Genomic DNA, 25,368 nt, shown 5'->3' with positions numbered 1-25,368 from the left:
CACACACAGACACACACACAGACACAGACACAGACACACACAAATACAGTGCTCCCCACCCACACTCATACATGATCACACACCACACATTCCAACAGGACACAGAGGTCACATTCTGTCCAGCCTAACAGCTCTGATCGGGAAGCAGGCAGACAGGCAGCGGCCCAATCAGAATCCTGTGGGGGCGGGACCTCTTCAAACTACCCAGACCACTGACAGCTCTCAAGCCCTGACCAGAGTCTATCTGCGTGCGTGAGTGTGTGTGTTTGTGTGTGTGAGTGCCTGTGAGTGTGAATGCGGTGGGCAGTGGGGTAGAGACATTGTCTTTCTGTGTGAGTCTCTCTCTGTGTGTGTGTGTGTGTGTGTGTGTGTGTGTGTGTGTGTAGTGGGGGTGTTCGATCTGCTGTAGACGTAAGCTGTAAATAAACTGCTGTTTCTAAGGTAAGGAAGGGAGGAAGAAAGATGGAGACAAATGAAAAAGAATATAAGAAAGAAAAGAGAAGATAGCAAGCCAAGCTAAATTTCTGTAGCACGTCACAGCCGCAAATCCACCTGCACCCTGAATACTCACTGGTTCTCTTTACTGGAAGAACTGGGATCTGTGACAAGACATGCAGCTCCAGTCACGGAAAAGGGCGGAATATTTCAGTCTTATATATATTTCAGTATTTCAGTCTTTTTATATATATATATATATATATATATATATATATATATATATATATATATATATATATATATATATATATATATAAATAAAAGTAGGTGAATCCCTGCTTCAGTCTTATGTCTCTGCTTTGTGCTGTCACTGTGGGTGTGACAGGTGAGCAGGAAGTGTGTGTGTGTGTGTGTGTGTGTGTGTGTGTGTGTGTGTGTGCTAATGTCAAGAGCTGACTGAAGTTCACTTTCTTTGTAATGTATGAAGTCAAAACTGATTGAGAAGAAGTGATTAAAAAGGTGGAGAAAAGGGTGACTGAACAAAAAAGCAATCTCTCTCTCCCCTCCCTTCTCTCTCTCTCCCCTCCCTTCTCTCTCTCTCTCCCCTCCCTTCTCTCTCTCTCTCTCCCCTCCCTTCTCTCTCTCTCTCCCCTCCCTTCTCTCTCTCTCTCCCCTCCCTTCTCTCTCTCTCTCCCTCCCCTCCCTTCTCTCTCTCTCCCCTCCCTTCTCTCTCTCTCTCCCCTCCCTTCTCTCTCTCTCTCCCTCCCCTCCCTTCTCTCTCTCTCCCCTCCCTTCTCTCTCTCTCCCCTCCCTTCTCTCTCTCTCTCTCTCCCCTCCCTTCTCTCTCTCTCTCCCTCCCCTCCCTTCTCTCTCTCTCCCCTCCCTTCTCTCTCTCTCCCCTCCCTTCTCTCTCTCTCTCTCTCCCCTCCCTTCTCTCTCTCTCCCCTCCCTTCTCTCTCTCTCTCCCCTCCCTTCTCTCTCTCTCCCTCCCCTCCCTTCTCTCTCTCTCCCCTCCCTTCTCTCTCTCTCCCCTCCCTTCTCTCTCTCTCTCCCTCCCCTCCCTTCTCTCTCTCTCCCCTCCCTTCTCTCTCTCTCTCCCCTCCCTTCTCTCTCTCTCTCTCTCCCTTCCTCTCTCTCTCTCTCTCCCTTCCCTTCTCTCTCTCTCTCTCCTCCCTTCTCTCTCTCTCCCCTCCCTTCCTCTCTCTCTCTCCCCTCCCTTCTCTCTCTCTCTCTCCCCTCCCTTCTCTCTCTCCCCTCCCTTCTCTCTCTCTCTCCCCTCCCTTCTCTCTCTCTCCCCTCCCTTCTCTCTCTCTCTCTCTCCCCTCCCTTCTCTCTCTCTCTCTCCTCCCTTCTCTCTCTCTCCCCTCCCTTCTCTCTCTCTCTCCCTCCTTCTCTCTCTCTCTCTCTCCCTCCCTTCTCTCTCTCTCTCCCTCCCTTCTCTCTCTCTCTCTCCTCCCTTCTCTCTCTCTCTCGTCCCCTCCCTTCTCTCTCTCTCCCTCTCCTTCTCTCTTCTCCTCTCTCTCTCCCCTCCCTTCTCTCTCTCTCTCTCCCCTCCCTCGTCTCTCTCCTCTCCTCCCTCTCTCTCTCTCTCCCCTCCCCTCTCTCTCTCCTCCCTTCTCTCTCTCTCTCTCCCCTCCCTTCCCTTCTCTCTCTCTCTCCCCTCCCTTCTCTCTCTCTCTCCCCTCCCTTCTCTCTCTCTCCCCTCCCTTCTCTCTCTCTCTCTCCTCCCTGCTCTCTCTCTCTCCCTTCTCTCATCTCTCTCCCTCCCTTCTCTCTCTCTCCCCCTCCCTTCTCTCTCTCTCCCTCTCCCCTCCCTTCTCTCTCTCTCTCCCCTCCCTTCTCTCTCTCTCTCCCCTCCCTTCTCTCTCTCTCTCTCCCTCCTCTTCTCTCTCTCCCTCCCTTCTCTCTCTCTCTCCCCTCCCTTCTCTCTCTCTCTCTCTCCTCTCCCTCCCTTCTCTCTCTCTCCCCTCCTTCTCTCTCTCTCTCCCCTCCCTTCTCTCTCTCTCTCCTCCTCCCTTCTCTCTCTCCCCTCCCTTCTCTCTCTCTCTCTCCTCCCTTCTCTCTCTCTCCCCTCCCTTCTCTCTCTCTCTCTCTCTCTCTCCTCCCTTCTCTCTCCTCTCCCTCTCTTCTCTCTCTCATCCCTCCCTTCTCTCTCTCTCTCTCTCTCTCTTCTCTCTCTCTCCCCTCCCTTCTCTCTCTCTCTCTCCTCCCTTCTCTCTCTCTCTCTCCCTTCCCTTCTCTCTCTCTCTCCCTCTCTCTCTCTCTCTCCTCCCTTCTCTCTCCCCTCCCTTCTCTCTCTCTCCCTCCCTTCTCTCTCTCTCCCTCCCTTCTCTCTCTCTCCCCTCCCTTCTCTCTCTCTCTCTCTCCTCCTTCTCCTCTCCTCTCCCTTCCTTCTCTCTCTCTCTCTCCTCCCTTCTCTCTCTCTCTCCTCCTTCTCTCTCTCTCTCCTCTCCCTTCTCTCTCTCTCTCCTCCCCTCCCTTCTCTCTCTCTCTCCCCTCCCTTCTCTCTCTCTCTCTCCCTCCCCTCCTCTCTCCCCTCCCTTCTCTCTCTCCCCTCCCTTCTCTCTCTCTCTCCTCCCTTCTCTCTCTCCCCCCTTCTCTCTCTCTCTCTCTCTCTCTCCCCTCCTTCTCTCTCTCTCTTCCTCCTCTCTCTCTCTCTCTCTCTTCTCTCCTCTCTCCCCCCTCCCTTCTCTCTCTCCTCCTCCCTTCTCTCTCTCTCTCTCCCTTCCCTTCTCTCTCTCTCTCCTCTCTCTGTTCTCTCTCCTCTCTCCTCCCTTCTCTCTCCCCACCCTACTCTCTCTCTCCTCCCTCCCTTCTCTCTCTCTCTCCCCTTCTCTCTCTCTCCGTCTCTCTCTCTCCCCCCCTTCTCTCTCTCTCTCCCTCTCTCTCTCTCCCTCTCCCCCTTTCTCTCTCTCTCTCTCTCCTCCCTTCTCTCTCTCTCTCCCTTCCCTTCTCTCTCTCTCTCCCCTCCCTTCTCTCTCTCCCTCCCTTCTCTCTCTCTCTCTCTCCCTCTCCCCTCCCTTCTCTCTCTCTCTCCCCTCCCTTCTCTCTCTCTCTCTCTCCCTCTCCCCTCCCTTCTCTCTCTCTCTCTCCTCCCTTCTCTCTCTCTCTCTCCCCCTCTCCCCTCCCTTCTCTCTCTCTCTCCCCTCCCTTCTCTCTCTCTCTCTCTCCCTCTCCCCTCCCTTCTCTCTCTCTCTCCTCCCTTCTCTCTCTCTCTCTCTCCCCTCCCTTCTCTCTCTCTCCCCTCCCTTCTCTCTCTCCCCTCCCTTCTCTCTCTCTCTCTCCTCCCTTCTCTCTCTCCCCTCCCTTCTCTCTCTCTCTCTCTCTCTCCCCTCCCTTCTCTCTCCCCTCCCTTCTCTCTCTCTCTCCTCCCTTCTCTCTCTCTCTCTCTCTCTCTCTCTCTCTCCCCTCCCTTCTCTCTCTCTCTCTCCTCCCTTCTCTCTCTCTCTCTCCCTTCCCTTCTCTCTCTCTCTCCCCTCTCTCTCTCTCTCTCCTCCCTTCTCTCTCCCCTCCCTTCTCTCTCTCTCTCCCCTCCCTTCTCTCTCTCCCCTCCCTTCTCTCTCTCTCTCTCTCTCTCCCCTCCCTTCTCTCTCTCTCCTCCCTTCTCTCTCTCCCCTCCCTTCTCTCTCTCTCTCTCTCCTCCCTTCTCTCTCTCTCTCCCTTCCCTTCTCTCTCTCTCTCCCCTCCCTTCTCTCTCTCCCCTCCCTTCTCTCCCCTCCCTTCTCTCTCTCTCTCTCCCTTCCCTTCTCTCTCTCTCTCCCCTCCCTTCTCTCTCTCCCCTCCCTTCTCTCTCTCCCCTCCCTTCTCTCTCTCTCCCTCTCCCCTCCCTTCTCTCTCTCTCCCCTCCCTTCTCTCTCTCTCTCTCCCCTCCCTTCTCTCTCTCTCTCTCTCCCTCTCCCCTCCCTTCTCTCTCTCTCTCCCCTCCCTTCTCTCTCTCTCTCTCTCCCTCTCCCCTCCCTTCTCTCTCTCTCTCTCCTCCCTTCTCTCTCTCTCTCTCCCCCTCTCCCCTCCCTTCTCTCTCTCTCCCTCTCTCTATCCCCCCCTTTCTCTCTCTCTCCCCTGCCTTCTCTCTCTCTCTCCCTCTCTCTATCCCCCCCCTCTTTCTCTCTCTCGCTCCCTCTCTCAGTCAGTATGGAACAGACAGAGGCCGTGCACGCAAGCCTCCTGCCTCCCGATGCCTCACACGTTTCTTCGTCTCTACGCCGGCTCTGGGAGCAGATACAAGGCTAAGGAGCGTGGCCAGGATGCACTAATTACCCCAGCACTAATTAATACAGCACCCACAGCCTGCAGAGCACTGGGACAGCGGGGAGAGAAGAACAGAGACCGTTAAGGGGTGGAGGGATGAGGAGAGTTCCAGGAGGACACTTGGGTGAAATAGTGTTTTCATTAGACACTGCTGGATGCTGAGAGGATGATGTCACATAACTAACAGGCAGCCATGAGTGAACCTTAAAACAGTGGGAGCCCAATACAGCTCTTATTACTGCCATTATCTCACACACACACACGCGCACACACACGCGCGCACACACGCGCGCACACACGCGCGCACACACGCGCGCACACACACGCACACACACACGCACACACACACACGCACACCCACACCACATATGGCCGCCGATATATGCATTCCTGCATGCACAGACACACAGACAAATACACACACAGACACACACACATTCACGCACAAGCACAGATACACACGCACACACACACATACACTTGTGCACACACAATGTCTAGACATGGCTCTCTACTATTTACATTTCAAGGACACTATAAGTTATGTTCGTTTGTGACTGTGTGGTGCCTGTATATGTGTTTGTGTGGCAATGTGTTGTGTGTGTATGCATGCGTGTGTGTGTGTGTGTGTGTGTGTGCAACGGAGGAGAGCCAAGTGCGCTACCGATAGAGCAGTCAGGCCCGGTCCAGTTGGCATCACAGGTGCAGGTGGCACTCTCGGAGTGGTAGGTCCCGTGACCCGAACACTGGTCCGGGCACGTGGTCTTCAGAACCTCACAGCTGGTGCCGGACCAACCCAGATTACAGTGGCACTCTCCATGAATACACACACCATGAGAGGAGCAAGATGGATCCAGACAGTCCACTACACATGTGGAAGAGAAGGAGGGAGGGAGAGAGAGAGAGAGAGAGAGAGAGAGAGAGACACAATACATACACACATACATTTGATAACTCTTCAAATTTACATATGTAAAGATGTCATAAGTTTTCTTTATTCATTACATAAGATAAAGTTAAACAAAATGTTTTCTTAATTCTAATATATACTACGTTTGTACTTTTTATTTGTACGTTTGATAATTAACATTCTCTCTTTTATCTTTCTATTTTTATAATGATTGTTTTATATGCGTGCTTGCATTGCTTTGACAATACAAATGTAAATAATAATTTGTATGAATGTGCTTAGCCAATTTATAATAAAGGACTTTTGAACTCTTGAATGTATAAATGTGGGTTAAAAAATAATAATCAATTATATTTTTCTAAAATAGAGGCTAAGAAAAAAATCAATAAAGAATTAATGTGGAAATGGCAGTAATATTACAGAGCACATTTACAGAGTCGCTCCATAATGTATGCACACACTACCTGTATACGTATGCATATAATCACGCATGAGACAGCTCAGAAGACATGTGTGCACATGGGCAGATGTGTGTGCGCGCGTGTGTTAGCACGTGTGTCTGTGTAACTAGTTACGATCATTGACTGCTCCAGTACTGTCACACTGTAGCATATGTACACAGCAAACTCCCCACTGTTGAATTAACACATACCGTGTTTACACAAGACCAGCTGGACACAAATGAGTCCTGTAAGGGTTAACTCAACACTGCAGGCTTAATCTAACACGGGGGATTTTACTGTGCAGTGAAGACCCCACCCTCTCTCCCTCTCTGAAGGTGGAGCCCTGCAGTGTCAGGTGAGATCAGAGGAGCTGAGTTACGTGATTTGCTGGTGACCCCAACACGGGGTATTTCATTCCACCATTAGTAGAATAAGGCTTTTCACACCCTAAGACTGATAGTGTATTTTACACAAAAACAGTGTGTGTGTGTGTGTGTGTGTGTAGCATGTGTGGGTTGTGGGTTATCTGTTTGTTTATTTGTGTAACGTGTGTGTATACTGTGTTAGTGTCGGTGTGTACACTGTGTGTGTGTGTGTGTGTGTGTGTGTGTGTAACTGTAATGGAGATGGGACTTAATCAGACCATTGAGCGTTTCATCAGGGCTGCCCATAGTAGGAAAATACAATCCACTCACACTTAATTACATTAGCTCCTCTTCTGCCTCAGCCTGTGTGTTTGTGTGTGTGAGCGCGCGAGCGTGTGTGCGTGCACGCATGTGTGTGCACACGTGTGTGTGTGAGAGACAAATCAATGCCCTTGCGCAGTGGGAATGCTATTTTCCAGGTCAAAAACAAAATACAATCCCACTCCCAAAAAAACCCCCAAACACAAAAAAACCCTTCAACCGTGGCCCCGCCGTAACGAGAGTGTTACACATCACACTACCCCTGCTAGTCCAGATCTGCTCTGTCCCTCTCCAGCGTGCAACAGAGGCTGTTGTTGTGGGGAGCACGATTCCTGTATCGGTCGCCGATGTCTATGCAATTAGACGCTCTGTGAAGTGGAGAACAGCAACTGTTTCTGCAACAGTGAACTATTAACACTAGCTAACGATTATTACAGGGACATTAGGAGCTCACAGCAGCACAGAGACACAGATACAGGCCTTCTGATGACTGTGTATGCAACTGCGTGTCCCTCATTAGCCAAAGAGACAGAGATGCCCTGATCACATTTCTCTCTCTCTCTCTCTCTTTCTCTCTGTCAGAGTGATTATCTGCAGACAGACCAGACCGTCCCCCTCAGAGATAGGGCATGCTTTCAAAGAACGCTTCTGTGAGAGAAATCGATGGCTTTCCTGACCTGATGAAAATCAGGTAGTGTGTTTATGACACATTATCTCCCCATCTTTGATAACATAATGAAACAGGCCTTAATGGAGCTCTAATGAATCCTCTCAGACTTCGCCTCCGTCAGGTTCTGCCTCAGACGGGTTCTTTCTCCCAACCACCAAACCGCTCGTCTAAAAAACGGGAAGCCAAAGTGTTCTCGCCTGCTTTCATGGGAACTTCTGGAGTTGGCCATCAATGTCAGCTTCCGAGAAGGCTCGCCTGAGTTACACCGCAACACAGGGTGACGACGGGACGGGGCGTCTTTGAGACCGGAAACCTTGGTCTCCGTCAGAGCTCCTGGAGCTCCGCTATGTCTGATGCCTGCTCCGGGCGCTGCCGGCCTCTCGATGCGCTGCATCGTGGACGTTAGTCTGAGGTGGAGCAAAACCCCTTAGTGTGGCATGACTCCAGATGCAGGTGCGATTCCCACCAATGCCAACTGCTACCCAGGCCCGGTTTCTAACACACCTGACTCTGATAATAAACGCCCTGGAAAGAAACCTGATTGGAATCTGGATTAGAGCAGGTGTACCTTAAACATGTAACAGCAAACACGTCTCACTTGTAGTAAACATCTCACAGCTTGCCTGCAAATTTCCTGACAGTATGCAGAGTGGAGTTTGGGGGGGGATCTAAACTCGTTTTCATCATTCAAGAGTTCTGAAACCTTTCCTACAGTTTTCGGGTTTCCAGTAGCGCAGTTTGAGGTTTGTGGGGTCCCGAGGTCCAATAGCTTACTTACCCTCCTCACAGTTCTCTCCCTTATAGCCTGTGTTGCAGGCACACAGGCCCATAATGCAGATCCCGTGGCCGCTGCAGTGGATGTCGATGCACTGGTTGTTGGGAACGTCGCATTCTGTCCCTTTCCAGCCACTGTAGCACAGACAGCGCCCCCTGGAGTACTGGCCATTGCCACTGCACAACACAGGGCACGCAGCTGCACAGAGATACAGCACCATTTTAAGTGCCACGGGTCAAAGGTGAATCCAACATGGCAACACTGTAGCACTGCACATAGCCGAGGGCTTCTTCAAGTTATTAGAATGTTTATTAAGAGATTTTCTCTTTATTTATATAAACGGCTTTTATTATTTTTTTAGGATGATACGAACGGGGCAAACCGGTGTGGCAAAGATTTCAGATTTCCTAGATAATAGTTCAGGACAAAGGAGAAGGAAATTAGGCTAATTGTTTCCTCATGTTGGTAATAAGAACCAATCAGGAATGGTAAGGAAAGCAAAACACATGTTCCACTAGACATCTGCACTCCAATAACAATCTGAAAGCAATTAAAGAATGCCACAGTGGTTGTGTGTGCGTGCGTGTGTGTGTGTGTGTGTGTGTGTGTACCTACCCCGCGAACAATCAGGCCCAAGAAACCCTGGAAAACAATGACACGTTCCTGAGCGACAGTCTCCGTTGCCATGGCAATTGTGTGGACACTCTGTGAGGGACTCTGGTGGAAAGAAGCAGCACGAGAAAGAAAGAGAGAAAGCGAGACAAAGAGAGAGAGAGAGAGAGAGAGAGAGAGAGAGGGGTAGAGGAGGGAAGCGTTAATTGAGAAGGCAGTGTGGGGAAATTAGCCGCATTCAGACTTTGTGAGGTCGGCTTTAGCCCATCTTTAATTAAAGAGGCGCCAGCTGTTTGACGAGGTCTATGACGCGTCCCAGCGCTCTCTGTTTTAATGAACCAATCAGAGAACGATTACTACCAATTACCAGCCAGCCACTCAGTCCAAGCATGCCTGTGAACAGCTGGGTGACCACTAGAACCACCCCAACACCCACACACACCCACACACAACCACACACACACACACCCCCAACACACTCAAACACACACACACACACCCCAACACCCACACACACACAAACACACCCACACACCCCCCAACACACACACAATACCATGGATACAGAAACATGCATTTTTGGGCAAAGTGGATAATATTTCTGTTACTATTTTTGCTTGTTTTTCTGCTTTAGATTTGTTAAGATTAAGCATCAGCCATTGTTTGGTTATAGATCAGATTCAACATGTTAAATCAGCTTGTGCACATAAGCAGTGTTCACCTAGGTGACGGTACCCAACACGTCCTGTGTAAAAACACACACATCTGCTAAATCTACAAAGGCTTAATCAATCATCCCATTACTACACACGCCAGGTATGTGGAACACCCATCACCATCTCTGCTGATATCAGTACTGCTCCGTAGTAGATGCTTGGTGATGTGATCTCATAACTCTGGCCGTCAGCACTGTGAGAACCTGCAACAAAACCGCTGCACTTAACACGTGGTCAACGCACCGTCTGCCTGACCAAACGGCAGATGTGACACGTCTCGGTAATTAGTCGTTCGTAAAAAATAACGCTCTTCGATGCCTTGGGCTCGGGTATCCCAGGGAGATGTTCTGGACCGCGCTATGGCTCGCTCGCCCGCATCGCCAAGGCAACCAGGGTTTTTTTTTTTTACATCAGCTGTCGATACTTTCATTATGTGGGAGCGAATCACAGTGAGAGCGTCAGGGTAATGAAGTGACCCTCTCTTCTGTCTACATCGGTTATTACCACGTCACCACATCACACCCCCACAATACACACACGATCAATTTTCGTTTTCTAAAGGTTAAGCTGTACCACGGTGAAGGCAGAGGGGTCAGCCCCCAGAAAGCATGGGTGGTACAGTCCCACTGCTAACTTCCCCCTGTGCTGGGGGCGGAAAGTGAATCGAAGGAAATTACTCTGAGAGAGAGGGAGAGGGAGAGAGAGAGAGGGAGAGGGAGAAAATTGAAAAAATCAAACAAATAAACTCCAACTGAAAGAGAGAAAAGCGAGCGAACAAATGGGACAGTCCGTCGGGGGGTGTGCCATGCTTTAATTCCTACTGCCCGCCTCCTCTAAGCTCTGATCGATGGTGCCCTGATGAGCTCTAAACACTCACCTGTGCACATGCATCAGCCTGTACGCGCCGTACTAAGACATATCCTTTACATAGTGCATAAAAGCAGACGCTTATTCAATACAAAAAAAACGGGCACAGAGATTTCAAGAGTCTGGTCGATAAATTCTAAATACTAACAGTAACAACACAGTGACAACCAGCAGCAGTTAGTAGGCTAATGAGGAACCCTGGCTTCCTTAAGGCTACCAGCAAACCATGCTTTTAATAGCCAGTTTACTCTAGTTCATTTAGTTTAGAATGTAAAGTAATAGCTAGTACCTATAACAATGGAGTTGTAGACCTGCTGGGTGGAGGTGGGTGTGGGCTGACCTATAATGATGGTGTTGTAGACCTGCCGGGTGTAGGTGGGTGAGGAGTGACCTATAACGACAATGTTGTAGACCTGCTGGGTGTAGCTGACCTATAATGATGGTGATGTAGACCTGCTGGGTGTAATTGGGTGAGAGCTGACCTATAACGATAGTGTTGTAGACCTGCTGGGTGTAGCTGGGTGAGGGCTGACCTATAACGATGGTGTTGTAGGAGACCTGCTCGGTGTTCTTGCCGTCGTTGTAAAAGGCCAAGTGCCACACGCCTGAGTCCAGGAAGCGGATGAACTCGGCCTCGTGTACGCTGATGGAGCGCGCCCTCCGCACGACACCCTCTAGGTCAACTGCACCACGCTTCTCCTTGGAGATCAGACGACTGCCATCCAGCAACTCCACAAAGTCATACTGCGCGCGCACACACAGACACATACACATATACAATCAGACATGAATGAACACGGGCACAATAGCCCACAGACTCCCATGCAGAGACGAAGGCGTTTAGTGAGGCACGGATAATAACCCACTTACAGCAACAATCATTTCCAATTACACGACAAATCAAAACAGAGGCTATATCTGTTTCACTACTCACTCGACACTACACCAACACTACTCCGACAGCTGCGCTGGCTTCAGCCAGTCGCTGCCATGCAAATTAGGCATGTTAAGTTTGCTGTAATTAATCCACACCCTTAAACGTGCAGCATTTATCCAGACTGTTTACGGCCGCGACTGTACCTCCCTCGTCGAGGCTCGAGGTGACTAACGGCGAGCCTGACACTGACTGGAGCGCTTACTGCCATTTCATCACGCTGTCCAAACGCCCCCCCACGTCACAAACGTTGACCTCGCCCACAATGCCACGCAGTGAGACGCTGCGCAGTGCAGACGGGCGCAAAGTTAGCCGCGAGCATACTGCGTTTAGAACGTGATCAGCTCTAACAAGCGCACGCTAAAGGATGCCGTGTCCACTTGATAAAAGGTTTTTGAACTTAAGGAGTATTGTCTACATGTTTTAATAAAGTTAGCTGAATTGTGTGTGTGTGTGTGTATATGTGCGTGTGTGTGTGTGTATATATATATGTGTGTGTGTGTGTATATATGTGCGTGTGTGTGTGTGTATGTGGGTGTGTGTATATGTGTGTGTGTGTATATTTGTGTGTGTGTGTATATTTGTGTGTGTGTGTGTGTATGTGTGTGTGTGTGTATATGTGTGTGTGTGTATATGTGTGTGTGTGTGTGTGTGTGTGTGTATGTGTGGAAAAAGATCATCTATAGTTCTCTGAACCCCCTTGAAATAATGAGCAGCTTTTCAACAGCGGTTTTGATCTCGCGAGCGATGGCGGGACGGTGGTGAGAGGCTCTTCACGTTTCTCCACGTCTCCTAAGTGCGACAGTTTCTCCTCAGGCTGCCCACAAGCTGCTCGAAAAAGACAGAGAAGCTCTGGACCGGAGATGAGGTCCCCGATGAGTTTACCCATCCGCGCTGTCATTAAACTCAACACCAGAAACACGTTTCTATCTATCCCCAATGACCAGGAGATCTGGAGGATAGAGGGAGAGATGACCAAAACAAACCAAGACGCCTCGACCTTTGGAGGAAAAAAAAATCAAATGCAGACTTAACTTCACCCTTTCCTCCTTCTCTGTCTGCTCATATGTCCATCATTACACCTTCATTCCATCTGTCCGTACAGCTGGAAACATTGATTCATCCGTGGCACTTCCAGGTCCAGGGCATTGCCGTGGAGACGTGCTACTGACCAACAGCCTGCGTGTGTGGGCGCCGTGAGAGGCCGCCACGCTCCGACTGTCATGGAAACCGTTCCCATGGCAGAGCGGGGAGGCGGTCAGCAGGTAAAGCTGCAGTCTGACTGGCTCTGAATGAGACAGCATTCCGAAGCGCCATTTGGAGCCTTCTCAGAAACGGCAGCACCATAACCCACGCCGTTTCAACGGACACGACCGGCAGCTCATGGGAAATTAGGGCTCATGGGCATTACCGCGCGTTACCGGTGTCTGACGACATGAGGAGATTTGTCCCTACAGGTGAGGGGTTTTCACAGAAGGGTTACAGACTGCCTCAAGGTAACTGCCTGCTCAGGTTCCCCACCCGGCCCTCGGAGCCGCTCTGCTTCAGAGCCACTCCATGTGGACGTGGCCTTGGGCTCCACACAGACACACACCTGGATAATGGTTACCGGTCTGAGGTGCATTAGGAGTGGACAACGAGTGAAAATGAAGACCAGTTACCAGATCAGTTACAGTAGCTGGTGACCCACTAAGATACAGTAAATAATGTCGATACCATGTCCACATCATGTCCACACCCTGACTTGGATTACTCGTGATTTAAATTAAATGTAATTGAAGGATCCAGATGTGGATTGGTGTAGCATATCTGCAGGCAGAGTGTGTGAGCGTGGCTAGAATAAGTGGGCGGCATTAGTATAAGTGGGCAAAGCTAAGGTGTGTGGATGGGGCTGGAACATGTGGGCAGAGCTAGAGTGTGCAGGCGGAGTTAGAATATGTGAGTGGGCATGGCTAGAGTGTGTGGGCGGAGCTAGAGTACATGCACAAGCCTGGAGTGTGTATGAAATGAGATGCGGCACCTGGGTATGTGAGGGGGGAAGTCCTTTACGGCCATAAACACCGACCAGTGCATCTCTCTGTAGGGAGATGTTGAACTTAAGAGACTGCGGTTGGTCAATGTAGAGTTGGGAACGCCAGAACATTCCGGGAGGAATGTCCTGGACCGCCCGACGGCCCACGTCCACCTCGCCAGTGTCGATAGTGTTGTTCTCCTGTACATACACCCCCCCTTTACCTGAAGAGAGAGCGAGAGAGTGACAGAGAGAGAGAGAGAGAGAGAGAGAGAGAGAGAGGGAGAGAGGGAGAGAGAGATAGAGAGACAGAGAGAGAGAGAGCGAGGCAGGGAGAGAGAGAGAGAGAGAGAGAGGGAGAGAGAAAGCGAGGCAGGGAGAGAGAGAGAGAGAGAGAGAGAGAGAGAGAGAGAGAGAGAGAGAGAGAGAGAGAGAGAGAGCGAGGCAGGGAGGGAGAGAGGGGGAGAATAAAAGGGAGGGAGAGAGATGGAAGGAAAGAGGAGAAGAGGAAGGAGAGAGAGAGAGAGAGGGAGAGAGTGAGGGAGAGATTAAGATTTTTAGTCAAAACCTTTACTCATTCAGAATAACGACGGCATATTTCCATTTGTTTAATAAGACACTTCACATACTCTTTTACCCCAAGCAATGTGGAGTGAGAGACAGACAGAGGGGGAGAGAGATAAAATGACAAGTTCTGAGATTCCAATTAAAAACTGGCTAAAAATATTTAAGTCAGTAATTGAACCAGTTACCCTTTATGGCACTAAAACACTCGAGGGGTTACAAATGAAGATTTGGGACAAACACCCAAATGAACTCTTGCATACCAGGTACTGTACGCGTGTCTCAGGGGCTCGGGGGAGAATGCAGGGTGACTTTGGGCTGAAATGTGTTAAATATTACAAAACAAAAAAGAGCGCCGGAATGGTTAGAATCAGCAGACTACTCTCCCACCCCTGGAAAGCTGAGAGGACTGGGAGCTGAGCGGGAGGACCGGGAGCTGAGCGGCCTCCAGCCGGAATACCAGACCTCACTGTGTTTCTCAGAGCCAGAACCAACCTCGGTCCTGATCAGAACACAGCAGAACACAACACAGCCAAAACAGGCTGACGGACACAGACACACCCAGACTCAGGACGAAAAGGCAGGACAAACCGTGGCTGAACAAAGTCCAAAAAACAGAAAGAAGTGAAAATATCTCGTTTAAATTTTTGACACGTCACTAAGAGAGACAGTGAGTGGTCATACCATGTCTAACCATGCACATTCCCAGCTGTTTCATACACACACACAACCTTTCTACCACAAACCTAACTAGATGGACCTTTCCAATTATCACATCTTAATATGTCAGCCTCGTATAATTTCTACATTGTCCAGTCTTACAGACTGAAGGGGACAATCTTCTTTCATGCCCTGCTGTTCAAGATTCATTCACAACTCTATAACTCTATAACCCTACAACTCATAACCCTACAACCCTATACCATATAACTCTATAAACTCTAACTTTATAACCCTATAACTCTATAACCCTATAACTCTATAACCGTATAACTATAACTCTATAACTCTATAACCCTATAACTCTAACTCTATAACTCTATAATCCTATAACTCTATAACCCTATAACTATAATCCTATAACGCTATAATCCTATAACTCTATAACCCTATAACTCTATAACCCTATAACTCTATAACCCTATAACTCTAACTATATAACCCTATAACTAACTTTATAACCCTATAACTCTATAACCGTATAACTATAATTCTATAACCCTATAACTCTATAGCCTTATAACCCTATAACTCTACAGCCTATAACTATATAACCATATAACTGAAGTTTTAGCAGCCCAAACTTACATTCACTAGTCATTACGGTTAAAGAAACTGCAGGTGAACACAGGCACTGAAGCAGAGAGACTGGTAACAAAGCACATTACAGGGCCATTATGACCGAGGAAAACATCACACTGTGTGTGTGTGCCAGTGTGTGTGCTTGTGAGTGCGACTGTGTATGTGCGTATGTGTGCGTCTGTGAGTGCGTATGTGTGCGTCTGTGAGTGCGTATGTGTGCGTGTGTCTCTGTGTGTGTGTCCAGTGATGGTTGGTGCTCTGTCCTGGTCTTAACCTCCTCCTAACTTCTCCTGTGCCTGGTGCAGTCCCCTAGGGTCTGAGTGTCTGAGTGATCATAAAAGCTGATTTCTGTCTGTAAAGTGTTCTTGAGTGTGAGAAAGGCAGTATATAAATGTAACTAATAATATTAATAACTGTGTGGGTGTGTGTGTGTGTGTGTGTGTGTAGGAGTGTGTGAGCATGCTTCCAGTGGCTGGGACGCTTTAGTCTCCTTCTGTCCTAACACACCTCCTCTGTCTCAGCAAGGCCCTGGAAAGTAGCTGATAGGTGAGTCAGAAAGGTGAGTGCTGAGAAACCGTTAAGACGTCCAGCGTAACGAGGCTCGTGGGCCAGGCTGGGCAGTGCTTCGTGGTGTGGCGCTGGACTCCCAGCACAACGTCCAGCAGGTCTGAGCTACAGATGAAGGTGTATTCTAGAAACACGCCTCAGCTCCAGGTCCATTTATGCTAATCTACGCTGCTGCCTACAAGCTAGTAAATTTGCGTCTAGACATTGCACACACACCTGCCCGCCCTGTCCATGTCAGTGTGGTAGCGATCGTGTGGGTTAAGGGAGGCGTCTGAGCTCACCTGCTCACTAATGGGACACCAGCTGGCATTAATATACCATTAATCCTCCCACTGAGGCCTCCTGTACACAGAGCTAAGGGCTAGCGTGCGGCTAACGCAGACACGAAGAACACACCACAGCATCAGAAAGTGCAGAAACCTGGTCGGAGCTCCTGGGCCTGGCCTTCTGATCTGAGACAGGCAGGGAAGCCATCTGGGAAACTTGGCGTGGGGCACGCGGCAGACCCCGGCCGCCTCACGACTCACCGCGCCAGGCACGCCCCCCGGCTACCACGCCCACTGACATCAGCCTCAGGGGATGGAAGAGACCAGAACAGTACAGTGCTGGCCAATTCTGTAAAGATTGTGACTTTGAGTGTGTGTGAGTGTGTATGGTTTTGTGTGCTGGCATGCATGACGATGTGTGAGAGTAACAGATGTATAAAACGGCTGTAATCCAGCACTCTGCACATCTAGCAAAAACTGACCCAAAGGAAGCTGAGAGACATGTTTAAAATATTAAACAGGATCGATGTGCTACCCACATGGGGGGGAGAGAGCGAGAGCACAAAGCCCTTCTGGCTCCCACAGGACGGGTCTGCGTCCTCGCAAAACAAAGGCCATAACGTGACTGATAACCTCATTACCAATGCAAACATCTCTCCTTTTCTCTTTCCCTCGCTCCTCGTTCTGTCTCTCTTAACTTCTTCTAAACTTCCCCTCACCCGTTTCTCTCTCTCTCTCTCTCTCCCTCTCTCTCTCTCTCTCTCTCTCTCTCCCTCTCTCTTCGTTAGCTTGCGAGACATTAACAGAACAACAATGTGATTTTCACAGCATGGGTTTCAGGGCCTCTCCCCTGCGCTGCGTTGAAAGACAACATTAGTGCCTCTTTACGACTTCCAGCAAGCTCGCTGGTGCTGTCAGTGATCTGCTGAAGGGAGGACCAGGGCTTCTGCGTTCGGATCCGCGGCTGTGCGGCATTCATTAACTGCCTGCACTGCTCAGTGCTCCTAATTGCAGCACGGGGCACGTCAGACTCTGAGAGCATTTGCTTTTGCGGTGCGCGCAAAAATAAGGACCCAGTGAAACAAGGTCAAAAGCAATGTTTGGTTCCACTTTTCTTGCTGAAGCAGAATGTTGCCTCACTGTCTCCTCTAAGCCCAGGGTGCAAACAACAGACTGAAAGATGATTTTACCAGATATAAGGGAAGTGTGTGTGTGTGTGTGCATATGTGTATGGGTTTTGTCCACAATATGTTTGAGAATATGCTTGTATAATTTTGGATGTGTGCACACGTCTGTAAATGTTTGTGTGTGTGTGCGCATGACAGAGAGACTGAAGAATGTTTACGCATGTGTTTGGATGTTTGTGTATGTGAGAAGCTCTCCACGCAGACCGCTGCCAGTGAGTGAGAAGAAGGAGGCCAAGGTTAGCTGAAGGAGGAGAGGGCCTACGACACACACACACACACACACACACACACACACACACACGCACGCACGCACGCACACACACGCACGCACACACGCGCATATACACACACATGCGCATATACACACGCACGCACGCACGCACACACACACACACGCACGCACACACACACACGCACGCACACACGCACGCAAGCACACACACACGCACGCACGCACACACGCACGCACACACATATACACACTCACACACACATATATACACACACGCACACACATATATACACACACGCGCGCGCGCAAACACATACACACTCTCTCACACACACACACACTAACACCCCCCCCATACACACACACACACACCGCCCAGTCTGTAGTGACTGGGTTAGGGTGGGTGATTCCCCACAATGCTTATGGCTTAATTAAGCATCCCCCATCATGTGGCATGTGTGTGTGCACCGACAAGCACCCATGCACACACACACACACACACACACACACACACACACACACACACACACACACACACTAACCCACACACACACCCCGCCCTTGTCTCTGTTTGGCCAATAGTGAGCCATGTGCTGAAAGCCTCTTGCATGGCTAATGGCAGAGCCGTGCAAACACGTCCACATTAACATGTTGTCAGACTATCTTAGCTTTAACTCGCCCACAGAGAGAGGGAGAGAGAGAGAGAGATACACACAAAAACAGAAACAGAGAGAAACACAGACAGAAAAGCTTGGAAAATCAAAGGCAGACAGCCCTTCAATGTGAATTCTGTTCAAATAAACGTCAACCTGGTTGTGTCAGTGTTGCTTACAGAAGGGAGATGAATGACTCCCTTTGTTCAGGCAAAATAAACAGTGGACACACACACACACACACTCACACACACACACACACACACACACCTCACACACTCACACACACACACGGCCACCTTCTCTACTGAGGCCTACACAAATCCATCACGCAAATCCACTCACAGACTGTTTACAGCCAATCAGAGCACAACCCACCACTTACTATTACAGCACTGAACTACCTGCTGGTCACATCAAAATATGTTTTATGTTTAGAACGCATTCTCACACACACACACACACACACACGCACACACACGCACGAGTACTATATCATGTCAACTGTATGAAGACCCCTCAGAGTGAGTGCACAAACACTACTCTCTAAGTAGCATTATCATAATGGCCTTCAAGCACAGCCATCCATCTTAACACTGAGAGTGTGTAAGTTCTTATGAAAGTGCGTGTGTGTGTGTGTGTTTGAGAGACAAAGAATGAATCCCATTATCTTGAAATATATGAGTGTTTCCTTTGTGTGGATATTTCATGGTGCGTGTGTATGTGTGTGTGAAAATGGGCATGGATGTGTGCATGGATGTGTGTGTGCATCTATATATGGATGCATGTTTCGTGTGTGTGTAAGTGTGTATGTATATGGTGTGTGTGTATGTGTATGGTGTGTGTGGGGAGTGTATGTATGTTTTTGTATGTGTATACAGCATTTCGATTGCTGTGTGTGTGTGTATGTGTATGTGTGGTGTATATGGTGTGTGTGTGTGTGTGTGTGCATGCGTGTTTAGTGTATGTGTGTATTTTGATTGGTGTGTGTGTGTGTGTTTAGTGTAAGTGTGTATGTACGTATTGTGATTGGTGGGTGTGGCCTGTACCGTGGTCTGCTGAGAGAGAAGTAACTGCATTGGAGGGCGTGGTGTCCGACTTCACCTGGCCATTCTCAAACGCATAACCCTCAGTCTCCTGGAGCTGCCAGTTCAGTCCAAACAGGTGTATGGCTGAGGAAAGAGAGAGAGAGGGAGAGAGAGAGAGGGAGAGAGAAAGAGAAAGAGAGGGAGATGGAAAGGGAGAGAGGGAGAGAGAGAGAAAGAGAGGGAGAGAGAGAAAGAGAGGGAGAGGGAGAGGGAGAGAGGGAGAGAGAGAGAGAGAGAGAAAGAGAGAGGGAGAGAGAAAGAGAGGGAGAGAGAGAGAGGGAGAGAGAGAGAGAGAAAGAGAGGGAGAGGGAGAGAGAGAGAGGGAGAGAGAAAGAGAGAGAGAGGGAGAGAGGGAGACAAAGAGAGAAGGAGAGAGGGAGAGAGAGAGAGAGAGAGAAAGAGAGGGAGAGGGAGAGAGAGAGGGAGAGAGAAAGAGAGAAGGAGAGAGAGAGAGCGAGAGAGGGAGAGAGAGAGAGAGAGAGAGAGAGAGAGAGAGAGAGAGAGAAAGGGAGAGAGCGAGATGGGGAGGAGGAGGAGAGACAGAGGGGGAGGGGAGGGGGTAGGAGAAGAAGAGAAGAGAGAAGCAGGAAGGTAAGTGTGGTATGTGTGCGGTCTCCCACACGCCACTCTCAGTCCATATTTTCGGTTGAGTTGGAGGTCAGGCTTTAGTCCTGTGGTTTACAGAACTGTAGTAATGGAATCTCCCCTCACTGCAGCAAATACAATCACGTGAACGCACACAGTCAATACAGGCTCAGCAAATCAGGTTACCCCACCACCACTACCTCCATCAGCTGGGACGGCTACGTCTCCTCTACGCCTCCTCTCGGTCTCTCCCTCTCTCTTTTCAACTCAGTTCAATTCAGTTCAATGTTTATGTTATTGGCATGGATGTTTCTTTATGCGACACACTCACAAACATAAAAACACACACACAGAACCCCCCCCCCACACACACACCCCCAGAGCCAGATAGCTTCAATAAACCAATTTGCACGTTGTTGCATAACACCACCATCCACGTGCAGGAAACATGCCCTGTGCACAAACCCTCCCCTTCCTGTGCAGTCTAAAGGGATTTGTTACTGGAAGCCTCCCACTTTAGCGAGTCCTCTGGGGGAGCCCAGCGATTCGCCAGGCCAAGCGTCAATCATGAAGCCCGGGCTGCTTGTGACTGGGACAGATGCAGTGACTAAGGGGGGGGTTCAGTGCATGGTTCCTCCCTGATCTTTAACGCGGGGGTGCGGAATGACACAACACGGGGGCACCACCACAGCCTGTGGGATTAGACTGGGCTACTGCACAGATTTATGTAGGTCACTATATGTGTGTGTGTGTTTGTTTGAATGTGCGGGATATTTTTTGTGTGTTTGTGTGTGAATGTGTATGTATATATGTGTGCACATACATATGTGTGCACATATGGTATTGTTTGTGTGTGAATGTGTGTGGTACGTATGTGTGGTATGTGTGCATGTTTGTGTGTGTGCGCGCGTGTGGTATTTTTTTGCTTGTGTGTGTGTGGTAGTGTGTGTGTGTGTGGTATTTGTGCAGAGATCGACTGCTCTGTAGGGACAGGTAGATTGTGTCATTGAGTAATAACAGGTCTAGTTGGAGACACCGCCTCTAATAAAGGTAATTTAGGTCTGTCAACGGGCCCCACTGGGTAGTGGAGTGGACCCAAAACACACACACACACACACACACACACCTCCACACATAAATCAAAACCCCTCAATGCGCATGTGTGTGTGTGTGTATGTATGTGTGTGTGTGCGTGCGGTATATTTTGTGTGTGTGTGTTCATACTCTACCCTGCCTTCACCTTGCCCTGAATAACAGGTTGTGATGGTCAGTTTGGCGATAATGCATTACTGAGCTTTACTAAGTCAAAGCTTTTCTGGGTCCGAGGGGCCAGCCATGACGGGTTGAGAAGTAAGGGGGGGCGTGGGGGGGGGGCGTGAGGGGGGCGTCGTGTTAACTGTGGGTTTGAGCCTGAAGTTAAAATGAGGAATTTTATTCTAATTAGAGTGTCAGTAGCTTCACAGTGACCTCCAAAACACATTCCATGTTCACTCTTTCCCGCACGCTTTCTCTCTCTCAAATCCCCTTTTTTCCCTCACCTTCTCCAATTCTTTTGACCCTATTGGCTCTTCTGTTCCTCGCCATCTCTCTCTCTCTCAAGTTCCTTCTAGCTCCTTGATTCATTCTCTCTCTCTCTCTCTCTCTCATTAAATTAGAAGCATGCTGTGGTAGCCTGTTAGCTGTGTCTGGTACTCAGCACTCTGACCCTTTCCAAAGCAGGGGGTCATGGGAGAGTGGGAGGCATCAACACGTCCGTCACAGAGATGGCAAGATCCCCACTGAGTGCGCACACACACACACACACACACACACACACACACAACCATGCACCCACACACGCACCCACACATGCACATTGGCACACCCACATATGCACACGTGCACACTGACACACACACACCACCCAGAGAGGTCTCACACAGTGCCAGAATCGCGGACTGGGTGTGAACAGGGGCAAAGTGAGAAAATGAAGCAGTTTTCCTCTGCGTTGTGTTAGTGAGGCGCTCTAATACAGGGCTCCACAACACACACTCCACCACCAGTTCACCACAATTTACCAACACAACACGAAATGAAACTAGACATGCCACAAAATAAAACGACACAACATGAAACAATACGACATGACACAAGACGCAACGACACAGCACGGCCTGCGCAGAGCTCAAACCGGCGAACGCTCCCCGAACTCTAGCGTACCGGGTGCATGAAGGCAGGTTTGCCCAGCTACTATATCCATATAATGAGAGCTACTGTGGAATGAGATGGGAATAGGGCAGTAAAAACTGAAAAAAGAGAGAGAGAGAGAGAGAGAGATGAAGGAGAGAGAAAGAGTGCGAGGGAAATGAGGCATGATGGGAGAAGACGGAGGAAAACCGCAAATCTCAGTAGAGAGTAGAGACTACAGCTCCCACAATTCTTCTGAGGGCTCATAAAGTCACGTGACTCGTGCAAGCAGGAAGTCACTGCAACGTCACTCACTCCTTTGAAGAAACGTGTGAGCGCTTCAATGTGTCACATCACTAAAAATATCTGATTTCTAGAGAGCTGCGACACGTGCGTTTTTGTGTGGGTGTTACCAGGGGGAGCTGAGCCGTAGTTATGCGCAAAACAACTCAAGTTTCCTCGGTTTCTTAAAAGCATCGTCGTAACGTGCGTAGGTTTCCCACAAGCCCTTCCAACAGTATGTACGCGTGTGTTAGTGTGTGCTGGATGCTTCAGAGGTTTATGATGGGATTGAACACATTTACCTAGATACTTACTCCAGTACCCCAAAACCTTTTAAATCTCTGAATCCTAAAACGGATGAATCAGCTAACAAGACTAATTCATGAGGGTCTGAACCCTCTACTGGACACTGCGAGTTCAAACGTTTAGACATTACAGTCAAACACAGACACACGGAGAGCACAGGGTGTCCACGCCAGCAACACCGTGGACGACCCCCGTCTGTCCTGCGGCTGGCCCGAGTCTCTCTGCTGTGACCCCTGAGACATGCGTCTGTCCCGCTGTACTTTAAGGCCCCTTGGTTGTGTGATAATCACCACATTGCTGATGAATCTCCAGAAAGAAGCCATTGTTCATTCTCCACGCAACGCCGTTTCGCCTGAGGCACTGGCACACTGGCATGTCCACCATTTTGACGCTTTGATTTCTCGCTCTGAGAGAATGGCGCGTCTCCGTCCGGTCTGAGTCCAAACGACCAGAGAGTATTTGGCCGTAAACAAACTCGCGTCCCTCTAACATGCGCGCGAAGCTTCAGGCAGGCCAGAGCTCTGGAGATAAAGGCAAACATTGACTGTGCTTTGGCTTCTCCCATGTGTACTTTACGCAATAATAATAAACCAAACTATATAAGGAGTCACACTCATCCTCGCTCTCTCTCCTTCTTTCTGTTCTTCTCTTTCAGCTTCTGTGCTGGTGGCACATCTCTGGAGGTGGCTGGTGGGACTTCGAGTGTTCAGGAGTCACTCTCAGCATGGTGTGGGTCCTTTCACGGGCCCCTGGCAGCTGCTCTAGAAACGTCTCCCCGCGGGTCCGAACCACTGAGAGGTGCACAGCTCGGCGGGCAACAGATGTGGCAGGACTCTGGCCGTCAGCACGAGGGGGGAGATTTTCTGTATGGACCACCATGACATCGGCGCGCTGATGTGTGTTCTCATGCGGTGTCATAACCTCGAGCCCTGAACTCAAGCTCATGATTTCTGTTTCCACACTTGACCCAGCTCATAAACTGGAGTGAAAATAACCCAGTGAGTCTGATTAGAGAAGCAAAAGACAGAAAGTGAACTGGAAAATGTACTTCCATACTGCTGCGCTGGTGTAAACAGCACCGTACCAGTAGAACTGAACTGAACAGACCCAAACTCTGAAATACGGACAGACCCCACACTCCCTCCTACCCCACCTCCCTTAACACTGCAACACACACACACACACACACACACACACACACACACACACACACACACACACACACACACACACACACACACTTTCCTTCTCTGGGGTCTGCGTGAATGGCTGGTTCTTGGGCTGTATGGATGGTGTTGCATTGATGAGCCACTGGGTGGAGCAAAGTTTGGTGGGAGGAGCTTGCAGAGGTTGTGGGTGGAGGCGGGAAGACGTTGCCCACTCTCAGAGCACCCATGGAACATTCTCCACGTTGCTATGCTACCAGAAAGAGAGGAGAGCCTCGAGACTGGAGTCTTTTCTCTCTCTCTCCATCTCTCATTTATTTCTGTTTTTCCTCCACTTCTTTTTATATCCCCCTTGCTTTGTCTCTCTCTCTCTCTCAATCTCTCCATCTCTGTCACTCTCCTAGCTGTGTCTTAGCTTTTATAGAGATGTTTGTGTATGCTACAGTGGCTGGAGTGTGGAGGAGAGAGAGTGTGTGTGTGAGTGTGTGTGTGTGCGCACATGTGTGTGCAATCTGCATTCACTCCTCAGCTGTTATCTGTGTGTGGTGTGCATAAGGACGGTCAGAGCCTCTGTGATGTGTCATGGAGAGGAAAACAATTCCTCTCACACACACACACATACACACACACACACACGTTCACACAGTCACTATGATTCACTCTAACCCTCCTGGCTTGTGTTACTCACTCTAAAGTCCTAAGCCTGTAACTCTATAACCCTACCAGTGATCATGATACACACACACACACACACACACACACACACACACACACACACACACACACACACACACAATCTCACACAAGCTCAGTTTTTACCGTGGGTAGGAAAACCTTTCCATAGCTCATCCCTCAGCTCTTCGAGTGAACTTCCACTGAACTCATTCGTTCTGCTAAACAAACTCAGGATCCATCTTTTATTTATCCCATTTTATCCGGAATTCATCCGATTCTCAGACTTCAGGGAAGCCGACAGCTGGTCAGTAGGTTTTAATGCACTTTATTTAGTGTGTTTGTTGTATTTAGTGTGCTTGTTGTCTTTGGTGTGCTTGTTGTCTTTAGTGTGCTTGCTGTCTAGTCTGTTGTATTTAGTGTGCTTGCTGTCTTTAGTGTGCTTGCTGTCTAGTGTGTTTGTTGTATTTAGTGTTCTTGCTGTCTTTAGGTGCTTGTTGTATTTAGTGTGTTTGCTGTCTTTAGTGTGTTTGTGGGGTTGTTTTGCTTGTAACACTGTGTCCACATCAGTGTGTTTCCAGTGAGTGTTTGTGACTCACAAAAACAGTTGATTTGTTGACTACAAAAAAAAAATTTGATTAATAAACATTAGAGCGAACGCGACAAATTAACGCGCAAGGTTTACAGCAAGTTAGATCTCTGGGCTGGACTCATGTTGCCTGATTGGTATGAAGTCCCCACATCGCCTGTGCAGAATGGGCTGTGTTAAATGAGAGCGGATGATGAAAGCTAGACTGGGAATCCAAGAGGAGAATCACAGGCAGTCAGTCTGGGAGGTTTTTGTTTGGGGAAGGAAAGGCTCTACAGCCTGATCGTGTTTGGCCCCCTATGGGGTGGAGTGATGATTAGCTATCCATGTATTTCCATAATCTGGTACTTTATTATTTACCCCTATGCCTATCCCCGCACTCGTCGCGGTGATGAGTAGCGACGGGGTATAAACTCGGGGTGTGAATTCGGTG

At 49.3% G+C, this 25,368-nt stretch overlaps 1 protein-coding gene across 6 annotated transcripts in view; it reads right to left on the bottom strand.

The window, feature by feature from the left end:
- tenm3 (teneurin transmembrane protein 3) overlaps positions 1-25,368 on the bottom strand; it is a 263,354-nt gene that overhangs the window by 64,194 nt on the left and 173,792 nt on the right. For all 6 annotated transcript variants that reach the window (XM_035531325.1, XM_035531327.1, XM_035531326.1 and 3 more), the window contains 6 exons: positions 19,131-19,253; positions 13,320-13,534; positions 10,899-11,109; positions 8,786-8,887; positions 8,174-8,368; positions 5,351-5,551 (listed from right to left, as the gene is read on the bottom strand). In XM_035531325.1, the coding sequence (XP_035387218.1) occupies positions 5,351-5,551; positions 8,174-8,368; positions 8,786-8,887; positions 10,899-11,109; positions 13,320-13,534; positions 19,131-19,253 (1,047 nt within the window). The remainder of the gene's footprint in view (positions 1-5,350; positions 5,552-8,173; positions 8,369-8,785; positions 8,888-10,898; positions 11,110-13,319; positions 13,535-19,130; positions 19,254-25,368) is intronic.

Source organism: Electrophorus electricus, chromosome 11 (assembly GCF_013358815.1).
Source record: "Electrophorus electricus isolate fEleEle1 chromosome 11, fEleEle1.pri, whole genome shotgun sequence".
Lineage (NCBI taxonomy): Eukaryota > Metazoa > Chordata > Actinopteri > Gymnotiformes > Gymnotidae > Electrophorus > Electrophorus electricus.
Note: the sequence above shows the minus strand (reverse complement) of the source record. Positions and strands in the feature narration are given on the sequence as shown.